The 20,532-nt window shown below is 47.9% G+C and overlaps 1 protein-coding gene across 9 annotated transcripts in view; it reads left to right on the forward strand.

Moving 5' to 3' along the window:
- ADAM33 (ADAM metallopeptidase domain 33) overlaps window positions 1-20,532 on the forward strand; it is a 126,437-nt gene that overhangs the window by 82,655 nt on the left and 23,250 nt on the right. For 8 of the 9 annotated variants that reach the window (XM_056551949.1, XM_056551930.1, XM_056551909.1 and 5 more), the window contains one exon: window positions 10,862-10,940. In XM_056551949.1, coding sequence (XP_056407924.1) covers window positions 10,862-10,940 — 79 coding nt within the window. Of the gene's footprint in view, window positions 1-8,016; window positions 8,140-10,861; window positions 10,941-20,532 lie in introns of those variants that run through there. The other variant, XM_056551956.1, reaches the window with a different exon arrangement.

The following is a 20,532-nucleotide window of genomic DNA, read 5'->3' on the forward strand; positions in this document are numbered from 1 at the left end:
AGACATGATGCTGCCCCCACCATGATCACTGTAGGGATGGTATTGGGGGCGGGTGATGGGCAGTGCCTGGTTTCCCCCAGACATGATGCTGCCCCCACCATGATCACTGTAGGGATGGTATTGGGTGGGTGATTTGCAGTACCTGGTTTCCTCCAGACATGATGCTGCCCCCACCATGATCACTGTAGGGATGGTATTGGGCAGGTGATGGGCAGTGCCTGGTTTCCCCCAGACATGATGCTGCTCCCACCGTGATCACTGTAGGGATGGTATTGGGCAGGTGATGGGCAGTGCCTGGTTTCCCCCAGACATGATGCTGCCCCCACCATGATCACTGTAGGGATGGTATTGGGCAGGTGATGGGCAGTGCCTGGTTTCCCCCAGACATGATGCTGCCCCCACCATGATCACTGTAGGGATGGTATTGGGCAGGCGATCAGAAGTCTTAGTTTCATCAGTCCAGAGTTTCTTTCAGTCTGAGAATCTTTTAGGTGCTATAGAGCTTTGGTGCTCAGCCAGAGGGACTATTGGGTTCTTTGACGCCTCTCTTACCAAGACCCTTACTTAATTTGGTGGTTCTAGAATGTGTCCTGGTTGTCCAGATCTGTGGCCTCCACACAATTCTGTCTCTGAGCTCTACAGGCAGTTATTTCCGCCTCATGCCTTGGTTTTTGCTCTGATATACGTTGTCAGCTGTGAGACCTTATATAGACAGAGTTGTGTTTTTCCAAATTATGTCCAATCTTAATTTACCACAGGTGACTCCAACCAAGGTATACAGTAGAATATATTGATCTATAAACAGTGGACATGCCCTTTAAGAAACCTTTCAGTGTTTACTGATCAGGGAGTCACTGGATTTCTCCATTCATATGACTTCAATCACTTTCCAGGCTTCCACTTGTATTCCTCAGGTGCCTCTTGAACTTATCATGTAAAAGCTTCATCGTGTCCTTGGTGTGTCCGCTGGTATGTGAAGTGTCCGTGACGAAAAAAAAGAGTGATACTTACCTTCTACTTAAAGCGGTACTCCGCTGCTCAGCGTTTGGAACAAACTGTTCCAAATGCTGGAGCCGGGAGCTTGCGACATCATAGCCCCGCCCCCTCATGATGTCACACCCCGCCCCCTCAATGCAAGTCTATGGGAGGGGTGTGACGGCCGTCACGCCCCTCCCATAGACTTGCATTGAGGGGGCGGGGTGTGACGTCATGAGGGGGCGGGGCTATGATGTCACAAGCTCCCTGCTCCAGCGTTCGGAACAGTTTGTTCCAAACACTGAGCAGTGGAGTACCCCTTTAAGTACACTAACGACCTGTTAGTTTAATACATATTGCTGGGAAGCATTAGATCAAGGTGCACGTTGTGGATGTGCGACCATGTCTGTCTTTTCTTAAGTTGAATTCATATTTCAGCACCTATATTGCTGTATTATATGGACATCCTGTGTACAGTAAATATAATTTGGCATCGGTCGGAGTTAGTTTTTGGCATACGCATTCTGTCATTTTGGCACCACATTCACGTTCCATAACTTGGTCCATTGAGAGGTTTAGATCAGGGAGTGTATGACGGTAAGATCAGGTGTGTAACGCTCACGTGCTGGGAGGGTTTTGTAGGACTAGTGGCAGCATGTGACCTCAGTGTGCACCCCGATCCTGGAATCCACCGCACCGCCACAGCTTCGCTCAGTGTACAATATGACAATAATAATAGTAGCTGTAAAGAAGGAACGTGCATCCTGTAGATGTCTCCTGGCAGCATTATACAGATTCCATAGAGGAGTAACATTCCCTGCAAGTCTCAGCACTGCAGACAGGACATGGTTAATGGTTATTACTGGCGTGACTGTATGACCTCTGTGCTATTATATATGCCTGAGGAGAACAAGACCGACATAATACATGTAGTACAGAGAGGCAGTATTATAGTAGTTATATTCTTGTATATAGGAGCAGTATTATAGTAGTTATATTCTTGTATATAGGAGACAGTATTATAGTAGTTATATTCTTGTATATAGGAGGCAGTATTATAGTAGTTATATTCTTGTATATAGGAGCAGTATTATAGTAGTTATATTCTTGTATATAGGGGGCAGTATTATAGTAGTTATATTCTTGTATATAGGAGGCAGTATTATAGTAGTTATATTCTTGTATATAGGGGGCAGTATTATAGTAGTTATATTCTTGTATATAGGAGCAGTATTATAGTAGTTATATTCTTGTATATAGGAGCAGTATTATAGTAGTTATATTCTTGTATATAGGAGACAGTATTATAGTAGTTATATTCTTGTATATAGGAGCAGTATTATAGTAGTTATATTCTTGTATATAGGAGACAGTATTATAGTAGTTATATTCTTGTATATAGGAGGCAGTATTATAGTAGTTATATTCTTGTATATAGGAGGCAGTATTATAGTAGTTATATTCTTGTATATAGGAGCAGTATTATAGTAGTTATATTCTTGTATATAGGAGGCAGTATTATAGTAGTTATATTCTTGTATATAGGAGGCAGTATTATAGTAGTTATATTCTTGTATATAGGAGCAGTATTATAGTAGTTATATTCTTGTATATAGGAGCAGTATTATAGTAGTTATATTCCTGTATATAGGAGCAGTATTATAGTAGTTATATTCTTGTATATAGGAGCACAATTATAGTAGTTATATTCTTGTATATAGGAGAAGTATTATAGTAGTTATATTCTTGTATATAGGAGCAGTATTATAGTAGATATATTCTTGTATATAGGAGCAGTATTATAGTAGATATATTCTTGTATATAGGAGCAGTATTATAGTAGTTATATTCCTGTATATAGGAGCAGTATTATAGTAGTTATATTCTTGTATATAGGAGCAGTATTATAGTAGTTATATTCTTGTATATAGGAGGCAGTATTATAGTAGTTATATTCTTGTATATAGGAGAAGTATTATCTTGTATATAGGAGCGGTATTACAGTAGTTATATTCTTGTATATTGAAAGCAGTATTATAGTAGTTATATTCTTGTATATAGGAGCAGTATTATAGTAGTTATATTCTTGTATATTGAAGGCAGTATTATAGTAGTTATATTCTTGTATATAGGAGAAGTATTATAGTAGTTATATTCTTGTATAGAGGAGCAGTATTATAGTAGTTATATTCTTGTATATAGGAGCAGTATTATAGTAGTTATATTCTTGTATATTGAAGGCAGTATTATAGTAGTTATATTCTTGTATATAGGAGCAGTATTATAGTAGATATATTCTTGTATATAGGAGACAGTATTATAGTAGTTATATTCTTGTATATAGGGACAGTATTATAGTAGTTATATTCTTGTATATAGGAGCAGTATTATAGTAGTTATATTCTTGTATATAGGAGCAGTATTATAGTAGTTATATTCTTGTATATAGGAGCAGTATTATAGTAGTTATATTCTGTATATAGGAGCAGTATTATAGTAGTTATATTCTTGTATATAGTAGCAGTATTATAGTAGTTATATTCTTGTACATAGGGAGCAGTATTATAGTAGTTATATTCTTGTACATAGGGAGCAGTATTATAGTAGTTATATTCTTGTATATAGGAGACAGTATTATAGTAGTTATACTCTTGTATATAGGAGCAGTATTATAGTAGTTATATTCTTGTACATATGAGCAGTATTATAGTAGTTATATTCTTGTATATAGGAGCAGTATTATAGTAGTTATATTCTTGTATATAGGAGCAGTATTATAGTAGGTATATTCTTGCATATAGGAGCAGTATTATAGTAGTTATATTCTTGTATATAGGAGCAGTATTATAGTAGTTATATTCTTGTATATAGGAGCAGTATTATAGTAGTTATATTCTTGTATATAGGAACAGTATTATAGTAGTTATATTCTTGTATATAGGAGCAGTATTATAGTAGTTATATTCTTGTACATAGGAGCATTATTATAGTAGTTATATTCTTGTATATAGGAGCAGTATTATAGTAGTTATATTCTTGTATATAGGAACAGTATTATAGTAGTTATATTCTTGTATATAGGAGCAGTATTATAGTAGTTATATTCTTGTATATAGGAGCAGTATTATAGTAGTTATCTCAGCAAGAGTAAATAGTCGGCACCTCTACCCCGAATAGCGCTCCTCCCTTAGTGCTTCAGCAGCAAGATGTATGTACCCTGGTTCCTGAGTCTGTCCGCTACAGTTCCATGAAGTGCTGGCAGGCACTGTAAACTGTGTGGTTCCAAGTCCCTTAAAGATGCAGCATTCACAAAAGTATGCACAAAGGAGAAAGAGAGGGACGTCACTCACCAGCATACGGTGCAATTTTCTTTATTTCTTATCAACGGTGCAGAGACATGGAGCACGGACGCCAGAAGGTAGGACTAGCTCATCAGTGGAAAGCTGGGTGACAGCTGTTGCGCGTGCGTATCACGCTTCTTCAGAGTGAAGAAGCGTGATACGCACGCGCAACAGCTGTCACCCAGCTTTCCACTGATGAGCTAGTCCTACCTTCTGGCGTCCGTGCTCCATGTCTCTGCACCGTTGATAAGAAATAAAGAAAATTGCACCGTATGCTGGTGAGTGACGTCCCTCTCTTTCTCCTTTGTGCATATTATAGTAGTTATATTATTGTACATAGGGAGCAGTATTATAACAAGTCTGAGGTCTAGAGTGCTCTGGATCAGGTTTTCATTAAGAATTCCATTCCCTGTCAGAATGGTATTGGTGAGGTGATTAGCAGGGCCTCCTCACATTTACAATTGAGAAAGTTCAATTTTGGTTTCATCAGACCAGTCCTTAAAAAGGTACTCCAGTGGAAAAAATTTTTTTTTAAATAATCTGGTGCCAGAGCTCCTGCAATTCCCCATAGCAAACCTATCCTGCTCTAGACAGTTCCTAAAATGGACAGAGGTGTCAGCAGAGAGCACTGTGGTCAGACAGAAAAGAAATCTAAAAAGAAAAGAACTTCCTCTGCAGTATACAGCAGCTGATAATTACTGGATTAAGATTTTTATATAGAAGTCATTTACAAATCTGTTTAACTTTCTGGAGCCAGTTGATTTAGAATATTTTTTTTTTCCACCAGAGTACCCCTTTATGGTGCTATTCTCCAGGCGGACCCCTTTATGTGTTCTATACTGTGGAGAGGATTCTTTCTGTCCACTCTCCATAAATTCAAGACTGCTGGATTGCTGCAGTGATGGTCGACTTTCTGGAAAGTTCTCCTAGCAGAAATGTTTTTTGTCCCCTTCTCCAGATCTGTACTTCCACACGATCCTGTCTCTGAGCTCTACAGGCATTTCTTTCCCCCCTTATGACTAAGTTTTTCTCTGACATTCATTGTTGACTTAAACCTTAAAAAAACAGAACTGTGTCTTTCTAAATCATGTCCGATCAACTTGTAAATACTTTATTTATGTGTTTATGTGAAATTTTAGTTTTGACATTCTCCTTATTGAATGATATTGGATATTTCTGAACCCTTCTTAGCTTCCATGTCCCATGTGGAGCGCGTAGAGAAATATGTCAGGCAGGTGTGGAGAGAAGTTCAACATTCGGCTTCATGTCAGAGGGTAGATGTTGAGGACAGATAATATCCCCCGGAGCTGAGATGCCGGATCTCTTCGCTCTCCTGATACTTGCTGGGACTAGAAGTCATAGGAGCTGACACTTTTATTATAGAACAATGTCTCCTTCTTGTAAACATCCCTAACTGCACAGTCCCCAAAAAAATGGCCAAACCCAAAAGTGTATGTCATTTCTTCCCCTTTATGAAGCCTTCTGCGCATTTATGTGATTAGGAGAGGCCCGACCACGAAGAATCACCGTTTGATTGGTTCCCTTTAAAGGGGTACTCCGCCCCTAGACATCTTATCCCCTATCCTTCGGATAGGGGATAAGATGTCTAGGGGCGGAGTACCTCTTTAACTATCAGGACCCCCGCGATCTCCCTGCTGCATTCGTTTAGAGCATCAGGTAAAGCACCGGAGGCTAGTGACGTCACAGCCGCGCCTCGCTAATGATGTCATGGCCACGCCCCCTCAATGCAAGTCTATAGGAGGGGGCGTGAGGGCCCATAGACTTCCATTGAGGGGGCATGGCCGTGACATCACCAGCGTCCGCCCCGCATCGCTAGTCATCCGGCACGGAGCGAAGTTCGCTACATGCACCGGATGCCTGGGGTGCCACAGCTGAGATCGCCATCCTTTGGATAGGGGATAAGATGTCTAGGGGCGGAGTACCGCTTTAAGTAACTAGTTACAAACCAAAATGGGTTAAAACATAACTTTTTCCTAAGGCACAGAACACTGTTTCCTAAGGCTCAGGTCACTGTTAACTTCACAGGAACCCTCTGACTAGTGTTGACTTCACACGGCTCCTCGGCATTTCACTCAACTAACCAATAATTAAACTTCAGCTCTGTAACACGACTTCCAATGTGTACACAGACAAGTGGTCACTCTCATTCAGGTTCTACCTACAGGAGTCCTTTCTTACCAGGACACACTCTCATTCAGTCCAAAATGCTTCAAGACTGAGCCAGACAGGCCTCATCAGAGATCTCAGGGAAGCCAACCTCATGCTTCGTGCCGTTGACCATCTTCCCTCACGTAATCCCACCTACATGTCGTTGTAGCTTCTCTTGGGGTGCATCTAACGCTATCCAACCTACCTTGACTTCCTCCCGGGCTGACATTTTGTCCCAGTCCCAGTAGATTCCCCATAAGTGACCCCTTTCTGCCACTCTACCTATGCCTAGACTCCACCATTCCACTACTTTAAAGGAGTACTCCGCCCCTAGACATCTTATCCCCTATCCGTGGGGACCCCCGCGATCTCGGCTGCGGTGCCCCAGACATCCGGTGCACGGAGTGAACTTTGCTCCGTGCCGGATGACTGGCGATGCTGGGCAGAGGCTCGTGATGTCACGGTCATGCCCCGCTCGTGACACCACGGCCATGCCCCTCAATGCAAGTCTATGGGAGGGGGCCTGACGGACGTCAGGCCCCCTTCCACAGACTTGCATTGAGGGGGTGTGGCCGTGACATCACAAGTCAGGTGCGGCTGTGACGTCACGAGCCTCCGGCACTGCACCCGACGCTCTAAACGAACGTCGGATGCAGCAGGGAGATCGCGGGGGACCCCTTCCATAGGCCTACTACTCAACCTCCATTTCCTCTCCTGCAATGGAGCCATTCTTCTCCCGCAGCTGGTGTTTCCCCAGTGAACAAGTCCGTGACACCACGGCCATGCCCCTCAATGCAAGTCTATGGGAGGGGGCCTGACGGACGTCAGGCCCCCTTCCACAGACTTGCATTGAGGGGGTGTGGCCGTGACATCACAAGCCAGGTGCGGCTGTGACGTCACGAGCCTCCGGCACTGCACCCGACGCTCTAAACGAACGTCGGATGCAGCAGGGAGATCGCGGGGGACCCCTTCCATAGGCCTACTACTCAACCTCCATTTCCTCTCCTGCAATGGAGCCATTCTTCTCCCGCAGCTGGTGTTTCCCCAGTGAACAAGTCCGTGACACCACGGCCATGCCCCTCAATGCAAGTCTATGGGAGGGGGCCTGACGGACGTCAGGCCCCCTTCCACAGACTTGCATTGAGGGGGTGTGGCCGTGACATCACAAGCCAGGTGCGGCTGTGACGTCACGAGCCTCCGGCACTGCACCCGACGCTCTAAACGAACGTCGGATGCAGCAGAGAGATCGCGGGGGACCCCTTCCATAGGCCTACTACTCAACCTCCATTTCCTCTCCTGCAATGGAGCCATTCTTCTCCCGCAGCTGGTGTTTCCCCAGTGAACAAGTCCGTGACACCACGGCCATGCCCCTCAATGCAAGTCTATGGGAGGGGGCCTGACGGACGTCAGGCCCCCTTCCACAGACTTGCATTGAGGGGGTGTGGCCGTGACATCACAAGCCAGGTGCGGCTGTGACGTCACGAGCCTCCGGCACTGCACCCGACGCTCTAAACGAACGTCGGATGCAGCAGGGAGATCGCGGGGGACCCCTTCCATAGGCCTACTACTCAACCTCCATTTCCTCTCCTGCAATGGAGCCATTCTTCTCCCGCAGCTGGTGTTTCCCCAGTGAACAAGTCCACTTTGTCCTCCGGTGCAACAATGCCTCTCCAATAGACAGGCCTCAGGCCTAAGAAATCTCACAGTGGAACTCAACTGTAATCCACACAATGACTGTCCGTAATGGCAGCAAAACACAAGTTTTTAGTGGCACCACTATGTACCACCTGCTGGATACAGGTTTACCCCCATAAACACATGACTCATTATCTGGACAATACCTCCTGGGTTGTCAGCCACCCATAAAATACCCATAACCAAGCAGCAAGAGGGGATGTTTTGACATCTCTTTAGATTTCAAGCGAATGTCTTGCTTCAAAAACAAATTGGGCCTAATTTATTAAGCTAAAACCCACTCGTTTTTTTCGGGTTTTTCCAAGTTATTTTGGTGCACAGTGAGACATGGTGAGACATGTCCCAGACACTGTGCGACAGTGTGCACCAGGAAAATCCAACTAACCCAACATTGCATTGTGAAAAGCCAAAAAGGGGCGTGGTCTGTCGCAAAGGGGGGGCATAGCCGGCCCAAAAAAGGGGCGTGGTTTCACAACCCCACCTATTTACTATTGAATTGACAGAAAATCCTGTGAATAAATAGCTGGAAATGTCCACCTAGTAAATAAGGTGTAAATCCTGCAAGTCTGAAATGACTTTTTACACTAGTAAAAACCCTACGCTTTTAGTAAATGAGGCCCATTATTTCAGAAATGTGCTATCTTCTTATAGTAGTTAGGTGAAAAAGTAAGTGCACCCCCATGTGAAGTTCATATGTTACACACCAGATGTGGACATTGCAATGTTTGAAGTTCAGCCACACATTACACAAAACCGTTGTCATCAATCCTTACACTATATTGGAAATCATCTACAGACCATGCATCTGGGCAAGATCAGAAGGAGAATATGCTGGACAACATTTCTAAGAAACCCAGAGCTACACCCCAGAGCCTACAGGAAGAGCTCACCAATTCTGAAGTCAAAGTACAGGAGGAGGCCATTACAGATAGGAGTTTGCTTGACATCTACATAGGGGGTGCCAGTAGGTGACCACCACTGTCCAAGAAGATCAACTGAAGAGCACAATATGCTGGAAGACATCTCCGAAAAGCCAAGAACTACATCCTAGAACCTATAGAAAGATCTCACAACTACTAAAGTCATATTGTAGGTGGAGACCATTATAGAGAGAGGAGCATACATGACATGCAAATTGGGGTGGGGGGTACATGGAGGAGACCACCACTTTCCAGGAAGATCAACTGGAGAATACAAGATGCTGGAAGACACCTCCGAAAAGCCAAGAACTACATCCTAGCACCTACAGGAAGATCTCAACAATACTGAGGCCACAGAGAAGGAGGAGACCATTAGAAAGAGGGGCATATGTGACATCTACATGGGGGTGCCAGGAAGAGACCACCATTGTCCCGGAAGGTCAACTGGAGAACAGAATAAGCTGGAAGACATCTTTAAGATGCCCAGAAATACATCCTAGAACTCCTAAAAGAGACCCAGTGTAAAGATTCTGAATATAAATACACAAGCTGTAACAGGGCCCCTTCTTACCATATGTAATATATATATATATATATATATATATATATATATATATATGTATATATGTGTGTGCATATAATGCTGGTGGATTCTTATGTGACAAAGAGGATTTGGGCCCTTTCAGAAACTAGAGCCCAAGTGCAACTGTACATATATGTGGGAAGGGTGTGATGTAGGGCAGATGGAATTACCTTAGGGGCAGATGTCATTTACCCCTTGTGTTCGTGATGCCAGGGAATGGTTTAACCGCTTCTCCACCCCAAGGTAGGCCGCTAGATCCTGGGCTAGGCACTGGGGCAAATAATGACTCCGACGCCAAGTTACACAACAACGGCAGCTTTACTGAGTCAGAAAGGTGTAACAGTCTATACAGCTTGGATAGGCCCAAAGAGGTGACCAGTGACTTCAGAGACCACAGGGCTTGCTGGGCCTTATAGTGGACTTGGACAATTTGATGCACGGCCACGCTGACTTGAGACAGATTGACTTGGACTGACTTGGCTGAGACTGACTATGACAGACATTACCCCATTTGTAGGTTACCAGGCTTTGACTTGGACCTGGGGGGTAGTGGACTTGTGGATCCGTGACTTTAGGCCCCTTCTGGACTCCAGACACACTCTGACAGGACTTGACCTTACTGCAACTCCGCTAAGCAGAAAGAAAGTAAGCAGAGGCTCCACCCAGGGTTTATATGGGGGAGACTCTGAGGGGTCCCATAGGTCACCCTGTAGGTCACATGTCACTGGTACCTTCCTGGGTTACAATCACATGACAACAGGTCTTAAAGGCATAAAAGATTTTATATGCAATACACTGTACAACACAGGCACTTAGGAATATACATAGGGTACAGGTACAGGGGGGGCCCAGGGGTCACTGTATGGAGGCTGCCTGACAGGACAGCAAGGGTACAGGGGTGCAACTCCTGTACTGGGTCACCACACATAGGACATATCCCCTTTAAGGTCTCATTGGTCAGCAGCTTGTAAAGGACAGACCTTATGACAAGCTCCAGTGGACCTTTGTCTTCTGCTAGACCTTTGGGACCTATTTGTGTGAACCAACTGAAGGATGCTATTGGGAAATCTGACCCCTCATCATAAACTGGGGGTGTAAATAATTTTCATTAAAACTCTAAATTAATAATAACAGTAATAATTTGTACATTATATATACATTTTCTTTATTTTTTTCAGAGACCTTCTGACCCTGAATTTTACTGCCTCTCATTACAAGGAGGATGGATCGCTGGTCACTGAAACGCCTGGACATCTGGTACATATATTGTGGGAGATTAGCTCCGTAGAACCAGTCTAATAGCAACAAAATAGCTGTCAGACACATGGATTCATAAGTAATGTTTAAAGGGGTATTCCGGCTTTATACAACTTTGGATAGGGGATAAGAAGTATGATCACAGGGGTCGCGCCGCTGGGGACCCCCGCAATCTCGGTGCAGCCCCCAGCATTCTGCTGTGCTGGGCGCTACCTCCGAAATGGGGATGTGACGTCATGGCCACGCCCCCCTAGTGAAGTCAAGCCCCCTCCATTCATGTCTATGGGAGGGGGTGGAATACCCCTTTAAACATGGCTTCTCCAGTTTTTTATTTTACAGGAACAAAACAAATGCAGTCTTCACACTCAGGCATAAATACAAAATAAATCCTGCTTGTCCAGAACAATCTATACAGACAATCTTCCCTCTCTGTACAAGTGGCTTACGACCAGCCACCTATCAAAGCAGTCATCCAATGTGTTACACAGGTAAATGTCTGCAGCCTTCAGAACCAAAACTCCCATCAGAGGGTCACTGTTCTCTTAGCCTCCCTAACAGACTGACTCTCAACTAATTTTAAGGCCCAAAGACCAGCTGTCTTCGGCTCCTGTGCTAGTCTAATAACGTGGAGTGGTCCAGAAAGACAGATGAAAAGCCCCAATACCAAATTTACCTTTTTATTTGATAAAAAAAATCCTAGCCTGATAACAGGACTTACCAAAAGTCCCAATGAACTGCTGTCTTCAGCACCTGTGCTGATCTGGGATAGTCTAAAAGCTGGAGTGAACCAGAAAGGGGGATGAAAGTCCCACTACTAAACCTGTAGTGGGACTTACCAAAAGTCCCAACGACCAGCTGTGTTCGGCACCTGTACTGATCTGGGATAGTGAGAAAACCTAGAGTTGCCAATAAAGGCAGATGAAGAAGCGCACACCAAACCTGCTTTTTATCTGATATAAATCCGAGCCTGATAACAGGACTTAGCAAAAGTCACAATGACGAGCTGTCTTCGGCACCTGTACTGATCTGGGCTAATCTAAAACCTAGAGTAGCCCAGAAAGGGGGATGAACGACTCCACTACTAAACCTGCCATTTTATCTGATAAACATTCTAACCTGATAACAGGACTTACCAAAAGTTCCTAGAAAGTTTCACCAGGAATTTAACTATTTCTGGATTTCCCATTTCTCAGCAGAGCTTTCCCTAAATGGGATATGCTCTTCCTGAAACCTTGTGTCCACACGTCTCACGATTATACACATATCATGTAGTGAGATACTAAACAATGCCGCACATCCTAAGGTATGATAGGAGAGACATTTGGAGGGATTTAGAACAATATATGTGCCTGTTCTGGCACCACTAATATTAGTTGAGGTGCTGTGTGAGACGTCTTGTACCTGAGGCCATGTCCTCTGTGCTGTATTCTTCAAAACACTCAGACTGATAGGTTTAGTGTTTACTCCTAATCCTTGGCTCAATGTCAATCACAGGACAAGGCAGAAAAAGAGACATTGGAAAACCTGTTAAGCTCCATTATAGGGGCCTGGGTGAGGGGCGAGCGCTGTCACATGTACCCAGGGGTGGGGGAAGGTATTACATGTAACACGGAACAGGACATGGTTTATAGGGTCACAGAGAGACGTCACAACCACATGTACAGAAGTGTAGGAAGAATAAAAAAGAAACATGCACCTAAGACTGCTGTCCCTCCTCTACTCCTATCACTCCTCCTGTCCATCCTCTCCTCCTATCACTCCTCCTGTCTCTCCTCTCCTCCTATCACTCCTCCTGTCTCTCCTCTCCTCCTATCACTCCTCCTGTCTCTCCTCTCCTCCTATCACTCCTCCTGTCTCTCCTCCTATCACTCCTCCTGTCTCTCCTCTCCTCCTATCACTCCTCCTGTCTCTCCTCTCTCCTCCTATCACTCCTCCTGTCTCTCCTCTCCTTCTATCACTCCTCCTGTCTCTCCTCCTATCACTCCTCCTGTCTCTCCTCTCCTTCTATCACTCCTCCTGTCTCTCCTCTCCTCCTATCACTCCTCCTGTCTCTCCTCTCCTCCTATCACTCCTCCTGTCCATCCTCTCCTCCTATCACTCCTCCTGTCTCTCCTCTCCTCCTATCACTCCTCCTGTCTCTCCTCTCCTCCTATCACTCCTCCTGTCCATCCTCTACTCCTATCACTCCTCCTGTCTCTCCTCTCCTCCTATCACTCCTCCTGTCTCTCCTCTCCTCCTATCACTCCTCCTGTCCATCCTCTCCTCCTATCACTCCTCCTGTCTCTCCTCTCCTCCTATCACTCCTCCTGTCTCTCCTCTCCTCCTATCACTCCTCCTGTCCATCCTCTCCTCCTATCACTCCTCCTGTCTCTCCTCTCCTCCTATCACTCCTCCTGTCTCTCCTCTCCTCCTATCACTCCTCCTGTCTCTCCTCTCCTCCTATCACTCCTCCTGTCTCTCCTCCTATCACTCCTCCTGTCTCTCCTCCTATCACTCCTCCTGTCTCTCCTCCTATCACTCCTCCTGTCTCTCCTCTCCTCCTATGACTCCTCCTGTCTCTCCTCCTATCACTCCTCCTGTCTCTCCTCTCCTCCTATGACTCCTCCTGTCTCTCCTCCTATCACTCCTCCTGTCTCTCCTCTCCTCCTGTCTCCCCTCTCTCCTCCTATCACTCCTCCTGTCTCTCCTCTCCTTCTATCACTCCTCCTGTCTCTCCTCTCCTATCACTCCTCCTGTCTCTCCTCTCCTTCTATCACTCCTCCTGTCTCTCCTCCTATCACTCCTCCTGTCTCTCCTCTCCTTCTATCACTCCTCCTGTCTCTCCTCTCCTCCTATCACTCCTCCTGTCTCTCCTCTCCTCCTATCACTCCTCCTGTCTCTCCTCTCCTCCTATCACTCCTCCTGTCTCTCCTCTCCTCCTATCACTCCTCCTGTCTCTCCTCTCCTCCTATCACTCCTCCTGTCTCTCCTCCTCTCGCTCCTCCAGTCTCTCCTCTCCTCCTATCACTCCTCCTGTCTCTCCTCTCCTGCTATCACTCCTCCTGTCTCTCCTATCCTCCTATCACTCCTCCTGTCTCTCCTCTCCTCCTATCACTCCTCCTGTCTCTCCTATCCTCCTATCACTCCTCCTGTCTCTCCTATCCTCCTATCACTCCTCCTGTCTCTCCTATCCTCCTATCACTCCTCCTGTCTCTCCTATCCTCCTATCACTCCTCCTGTCTCTCCTCTCCTCCTATCACTCCTCCTGTCTCTCCTATCCTCCTATCACTCCTGCTGTCTCTCCTCTCCTCCTATAACTCCTCCAGTCTCTCCTCTCCTCCTATCACTCCTGCTGTCTCTCCTCTCCTCCTATAACTCCTCCAGTCTCTCCTCTCCTCCTATCACTCCTGCTGTCTCTCCTCCTATCACTCCTCCTGTCTCTCCTATCCTCCTCTCGCTCCTCCTGTCTCTCCTCCTCTCCTTCTATCACTTCTCCAGTCTCTCCTCTCCTCCTATCACTCCTCCTGTCTCTCCTCTCCTCCTATAACTCCTCCTGTCTTTTCTCCTCTCCTATCACTCCTCCTGTCTCTCCTCTTCTCCTATAACTCCTCCTGTCTTTTCTCCTCTCCTATCACTCCTCCAGTCTCTCCTCTCCTCCTATCACTCCTCCTGTCTCTCCTGCTATCACTCCTCCTGTCTCTCCTCTCCTCCTATAACTCCTCCTGTCTCTCCTCTCCTCCTATAACTCCTCCTGTCTCTCCTCCTCTCCTATCACTCCTCCTGTCTCTCCTCTCCTCCTATCACTCCTCCTGTCTCTCCTCTCCTCCTATCACTCCTCCAGTCTCTCCTCTCCTCCTATCACTCCTCCTGTCTCTCCTCCTATCACTCCTCCTGTCTCTCCTCCTCTCGCTCCTCCTGTCTCTCCTCTCCTCCTGTCTCTCCTCCTGTCTCTCCTCCTATCACTCCTCCAGTCTCTCCTCTCCTCCTATCACTCCTCCTGTCTCTCCTCTCCTCCTATAACTCCTCCTGTCTCTCCTCTCCTCCTATCACTCCTCCAGTCTCTCCTCTCCTCCTATCACTCCTTCAGTCTCTCCTCTCCTCCTATCACTCCCCCTGTCTCTCCTCTCCTCCTATCACTCCTCCTGTCTCTCCTCTCCTCCTATAACTCCTCCTGTCTCTCCTCTCCTCCTCTCGCTCCTCCTGTCTCTCCTCCTCTCGCTCCTCCTGTCTCTCCTCCTCTCCTTCTATCACTTCTCCAGTCTCTCCTCTCCTCCTATCACTCCTCCTGTCTCTCCTCTCCTCCTATAACTCCTCCTGTCTTTTCTCCTCTCCTATCACTCCTCCTGTCTCTCCTCTCTCCTCCTATCACTCCTCCTGTCTCTCCTCTCCTCCTATCACTCCTCCTGTCTCTCCTCCTCTCGCTCCTCCAGTCTCTCCTCTCCTCCTATCACTCCTCCATTCTCTCCTCTCCTCCTATCACTCCTCCTGTCTCTCCTCTCCTACTATAACTCCTCCTGTCTTTTCTCCTCTCCTATCACTCCTCCTGTCTCTCCTCTCTCCTCTTATCACTCCTCCTGTCTCTCCTCTCCTCCTATCACTCCTCCTGTCTCTCCTCCTCTCGCTCCTCCAGTCTCTCCTCTCCTCCTATCACTCCTCCTGTCTCTCCTCTCCTCCTATCACTTCTCCATTCTCTCCTCTCCTCCTATCACTCCTCCTGTCTCTCCTCTCCTCCTATCACTCCTCCTGTCTCTCCTCTCCTCCTCTCACTCCTCCTGTCTCTCCTCTCCTCCTCTCACTCCTCCTGTCTCTCCTCTCCTCCTCTCACTCCTCCTGTCTCTCCTCTCCTCCTATCACTCCTCCAGTCTCTCCTCTCCTCCTATCACTCCTCCTGTCTCTCCTCTCCTCCTATCACTCCTCCTGTCTCTCCTGCTATCACTCCTCCTGTCTCTCCTCTCCTCCTATCACTCCTCCTGTCTCTCCTCTCCTCCTATCACTCCTCCTGTCTCTCCTCTTCTCCTATAACTCCTCCTGTCTCTCCTCCTATAACTCCTCCTGTCTCTCCTCTCCTCCTATAACTCCTCCTGTCTCTCCTCTTCTCCTATCACTCCTCCTGTCTCTCCTCTCCTCCTATAACTCCTCCTGTCTCTCCTCCTATAACTCCTCCTGTCTCTTCTCTACTCCTATCACTCCTCCTGTCTCTCCTCTCCTCCTCTCACTCCTCCTGTCTCTCCTCTCCTCCTATAACTCCTCCTGTCTCTCCTCCTATAACTCCTCCTGTCTCTCCTCTCCTCCTATAACTCCTCCTGTCTCTCCTCCTCTCCTATCACTCCTCCAGTCTCTCCTCTCCTCCTATCACTCCTCCCGTCTCTCCTCTCCTCCTATCACTCCTCCCGTCTCTCCTCTCCTCCTATCACTCCTCCCGTCTCTCCTCTCCTCCTATTACTCCTTCTGTCTCTCCTCTCCTCCTATCACTCCTCCTGTCTCTCCTCTCCTCCTATAACTCCTCCTGTCTCTCCTCCTATCACTTCTCCTGTCTCTCCTCCTATCACTCCTCCTGTCTCTCCTCCTGTCACTCCTCCTGTCTCTCCTCCTATAACTCCTCCTGTCTCTCCTCTCCTCCTATCACTCCTCCTGTGTCTCCTCCTCTCGCTCCTCCTGTCTCTCCTCTCCTCCTGTCTCTCCTCTCCTCCTATCACTCCTCCTGTCTTTCCTCTTCTCCTATCACTCCTCCTGTCTCTCCTATCCTCCTATCACTCCTCCTGTCTCTCCTATCCTCCTATCACTCCTCCTGTCTCTCCTATCCTCCTATCACTCCTCCTGTCTCTCCTATCCTCCTATCACTCCTCCTGTCTCTCCTCTCCTCCTATCACTCCTCCTGTCTCTCCTATCCTCCTATCACTCCTGCTGTCTCTCCTCTCCTCCTATAACTCCTCCAGTCTCTCCTCTCCTCCTATCACTCCTGCTGTCTCTCCTCTCCTCCTATAACTCCTCCAGTCTCTCCTCTCCTCCTATCACTCCTGCTGTCTCTCCTCCTATCACTCCTCCTGTCTCTCCTATCCTCCTCTCGCTCCTCCTGTCTCTCCTCCTCTCCTTCTATCACTTCTCCAGTCTCTCCTCTCCTCCTATCACTCCTCCTGTCTCTCCTCTCCTCCTATAACTCCTCCTGTCTTTTCTCCTCTCCTATCACTCCTCCAGTCTCTCCTCTCCTCCTATCACTCCTCCTGTCTCTCCTGCTATCACTCCTCCTGTCTCTCCTCTTCTCCTATAACTCCTCCTGTCTTTTCTCCTCTCCTATCACTCCTCCAGTCTCTCCTCTCCTCCTATCACTCCTCCTGTCTCTCCTGCTATCACTCCTCCTGTCTCTCCTCTCCTCCTATAACTCCTCCTGTCTCTCCTCTCCTCCTATAACTCCTCCTGTCTCTCCTCCTCTCCTATCACTCCTCCAGTCTCTCCTCTCCTCCTATAACTCCTCCTGTCTCTCCTCCTCTCCTATCACTCCTCCTGTCTCTCCTCTCCTCCTATCACTCCTCCAGTCTCTCCTCTCCTCCTATCACTCCTCCTGTCTCTCCTCCTATCACTCCTCCTGTCTCTCCTCCTCTCGCTCCTCCTGTCTCTCCTCTCCTCCTGTCTCTCCTCCTGTCTCTCCTCCTATCACTCCTCCAGTCTCTCCTCTCCTCCTATCACTCCTCCTGTCTCTCCTCTCCTCCTATAACTCCTCCTGTCTCTCCTCTCCTCCTATCACTCCTCCAGTCTCTCCTCTCCTCCTATCACTCCTTCAGTCTCTCCTCTCCTCCTATCACTCCCCCTGTCTCTCCTCTCCTCCTATCACTCCTCCTGTCTCTCCTCTCCTCCTATAACTCCTCCTGTCTCTCCTCTCCTCCTCTCGCTCCTCCTGTCTCTCCTCCTCTCGCTCCTCCTGTCTCTCCTCCTCTCCTTCTATCACTTCTCCAGTCTCTCCTCTCCTCCTATCACTCCTCCTGTCTCTCCTCTCCTCCTATAACTCCTCCTGTCTTTTCTCCTCTCCTATCACTCCTCCTGTCTCTCCTCTCTCCTCCTATCACTCCTCCTGTCTCTCCTCTCCTCCTATCACTCCTCCTGTCTCTCCTCCTCTCGCTCCTCCAGTCTCTCCTCTCCTCCTATCACTCCTCCATTCTCTCCTCTCCTCCTATCACTCCTCCATTCTCTCCTCTCCTCCTATCACTCCTCCTGTCTCTCCTCTCCTACTATAACTCCTCCTGTCTTTTCTCCTCTCCTATCACTCCTCCTGTCTCTCCTCTCTCCTCTTATCACTCCTCCTGTCTCTCCTCTCCTCCTATCACTCCTCCTGTCTCTCCTCCTCTCGCTCCTCCAGTCTCTCCTCTCCTCCTATCACTCCTCCTGTCTCTCCTCTCCTCCTATCACTTCTCCATTCTCTCCTCTCCTCCTATCACTCCTCCTGTCTCTCCTCTCCTCCTATCACTCCTCCTGTCTCTCCTCTCCTCCTCTCACTCCTCCTGTCTCTCCTCTCCTCCTCTCACTCCTCCTGTCTCTCCTCTCCTCCTCTCACTCCTCCTGTCTCTCCTCTCCTCCTATCACTCATCCAGTCTCTCCTCTCCTCCTATCACTCCTCCTGTCTCTCCTCTCCTCCTATCACTCCTCCTGTCTCTCCTGCTATCACTCCTCCTGTCTCTCCTCTCCTCCTATCACTCCTCCTGTCTCTCCTCTCCTCCTATCACTCCTCCTGTCTCTCCTCTTCTCCTATAACTCCTCCTGTCTCTCCTCCTATAACTCCTCCTGTCTCTCCTCTCCTCCTTTAACTCCTCCTGTCTCTCCTCTTCTCCTATCACTCCTCCTGTCTCTCCTCTCCTCCTATAACTCCTCCTGTCTCTCCTCCTATAACTCCTCCTGTCTCTTCTCTACTCCTATCACTCCTCCTGTCTCTCCTCTCCTCCTCTCACTCCTCCTGTCTCTCCTCTCCTCCTATAACTCCTCCTGTCTCTCCTCCTATAACTCCTCCTGTCTCTCCTCTCCTCCTATAACTCCTCCTGTCTCTCCTCCTCTCCTATCACTCCTCCAGTCTCTCCTCTCCTCCTATCACTCCTCCCGTCTCTCCTCTCCTCCTATCACTCCTCCCGTCTCTCCTCTCCTCCTATCACTCCTCCCGTCTCTCCTCTCCTCCTATTACTCCTTCTGTCTCTCCTCTCCTCCTATCACTCCTCCTGTCTCTCCTCTCCTCCTATAACTCCTCCTGTCTCTCCTCCTATCACTTCTCCTGTCTCTCCTCCTATCACTCCTCCTGTCTCTCCTCCTGTCACTCCTCCTGTCTCTCCTCCTATAACTCCTCCTGTCTCTCCTCTCCTCCTTTCACTCCTCCTGTGTCTCCTCCTCTCGCTCCTCCTGTCTCTCCTCTCCTCCTGTCTCTCCTCTCCTCCTATCACTCCTCCTGTCTTTCCTCTTCTCCTATCACTCCTCCTGTCTCTCCTCTCCTCCTATCCCTCCTCCTGTCTCTCCTCCTATCACTCCTCCTGTCTCTCCTCTCCTCCTATCACTCCTCCTGTCTCTCCTCTCCTCCTATAACTCCTCCTGTCTCTCCTCTCCTCCTATCACTCCTCCAGTCTCTCCTCTCCTCCTATCACTCCTCCTGTCTCTCATCTCCTCCTATCACTCCTCCTGTCTCTCATCTCCTCCTATCACTCCTCCTGTCTCTCCTCCTGTCACTCCTCCTGTCTCTCCTCCTATAACTCCTCCTGTCTCTCCTCTCCTCCTATCACTCCTCCTGTGTCTCCTCCTCTCGCTCCTCCTGTCTCTCCTCTCCTCCTGTCTCTCCTCTCCTCCTATCACTCCTCCTGTCTTTCCTCTTCTCCTATCACTCCTCCTGTCTCTCCTCTCCTCCTATCCCTCCTCCTGTCTCTCCTCCTATCACTCCTCCTGTCTCTCCTCTCCTCCTATCACTCCTCCCGTCTCTCCTCTCCTCCTATCACTCCTCCCGTCTCTCCTCTCCTCCTATCACTCCTCCCGTCTCTCCTCTCCTCCTATTACTCCTTCTGTCTCTCCTCTCCTCCTATCACTCCTCCTGTCTCTCCTCTCCTCCTATAACTCCTCCTGTCTCTCCTCCTATCACTTCTCCTGTCTCTCCTCCTATCACTCCTCCTGTCTCTCCTCCTGTCACTCCTCCTGTCTCTCCTCCTATAACTCCTCCTGTCTCTCCTCTCCTCCTTTCACTCCTCCTGTGTCTCCTCCTCTCGCTCCTCCTGTCTCTCCTCTCCTCCTGTCTCTCCTCTCCTCCTATCACTCCTCCTGTCTTTCCTCTTCTCCTATCACTCCTCCTGTCTCTCCTCTCCTCCTATCCCTCCTCCTGTCTCTCCTCCTATCACTCCTCCTGTCTCTCCTCTCCTCCTATCACTCCTCCTGTCTCTCCTCTCCTCCTATAACTCCTCCTGTCTCTCCTCTCCTCCTATCACTCCTCCAGTCTCTCCTCTCCTCCTATCACTCCTCCTGTCTCTCATCTCCTCCTATCACTCCTCCTGTCTCTCATCTCCTCCTATCACTCCTCCTGTCTCTCCTCCTGTCACTCCTCCTGTCTCTCCTCCTATAACTCCTCCTGTCTCTCCTCTCCTCCTATCACTCCTCCTGT

This window comes from Hyla sarda, chromosome 1 (genome assembly GCF_029499605.1).
Source record: "Hyla sarda isolate aHylSar1 chromosome 1, aHylSar1.hap1, whole genome shotgun sequence".
NCBI lineage: Eukaryota > Metazoa > Chordata > Amphibia > Anura > Hylidae > Hyla > Hyla sarda.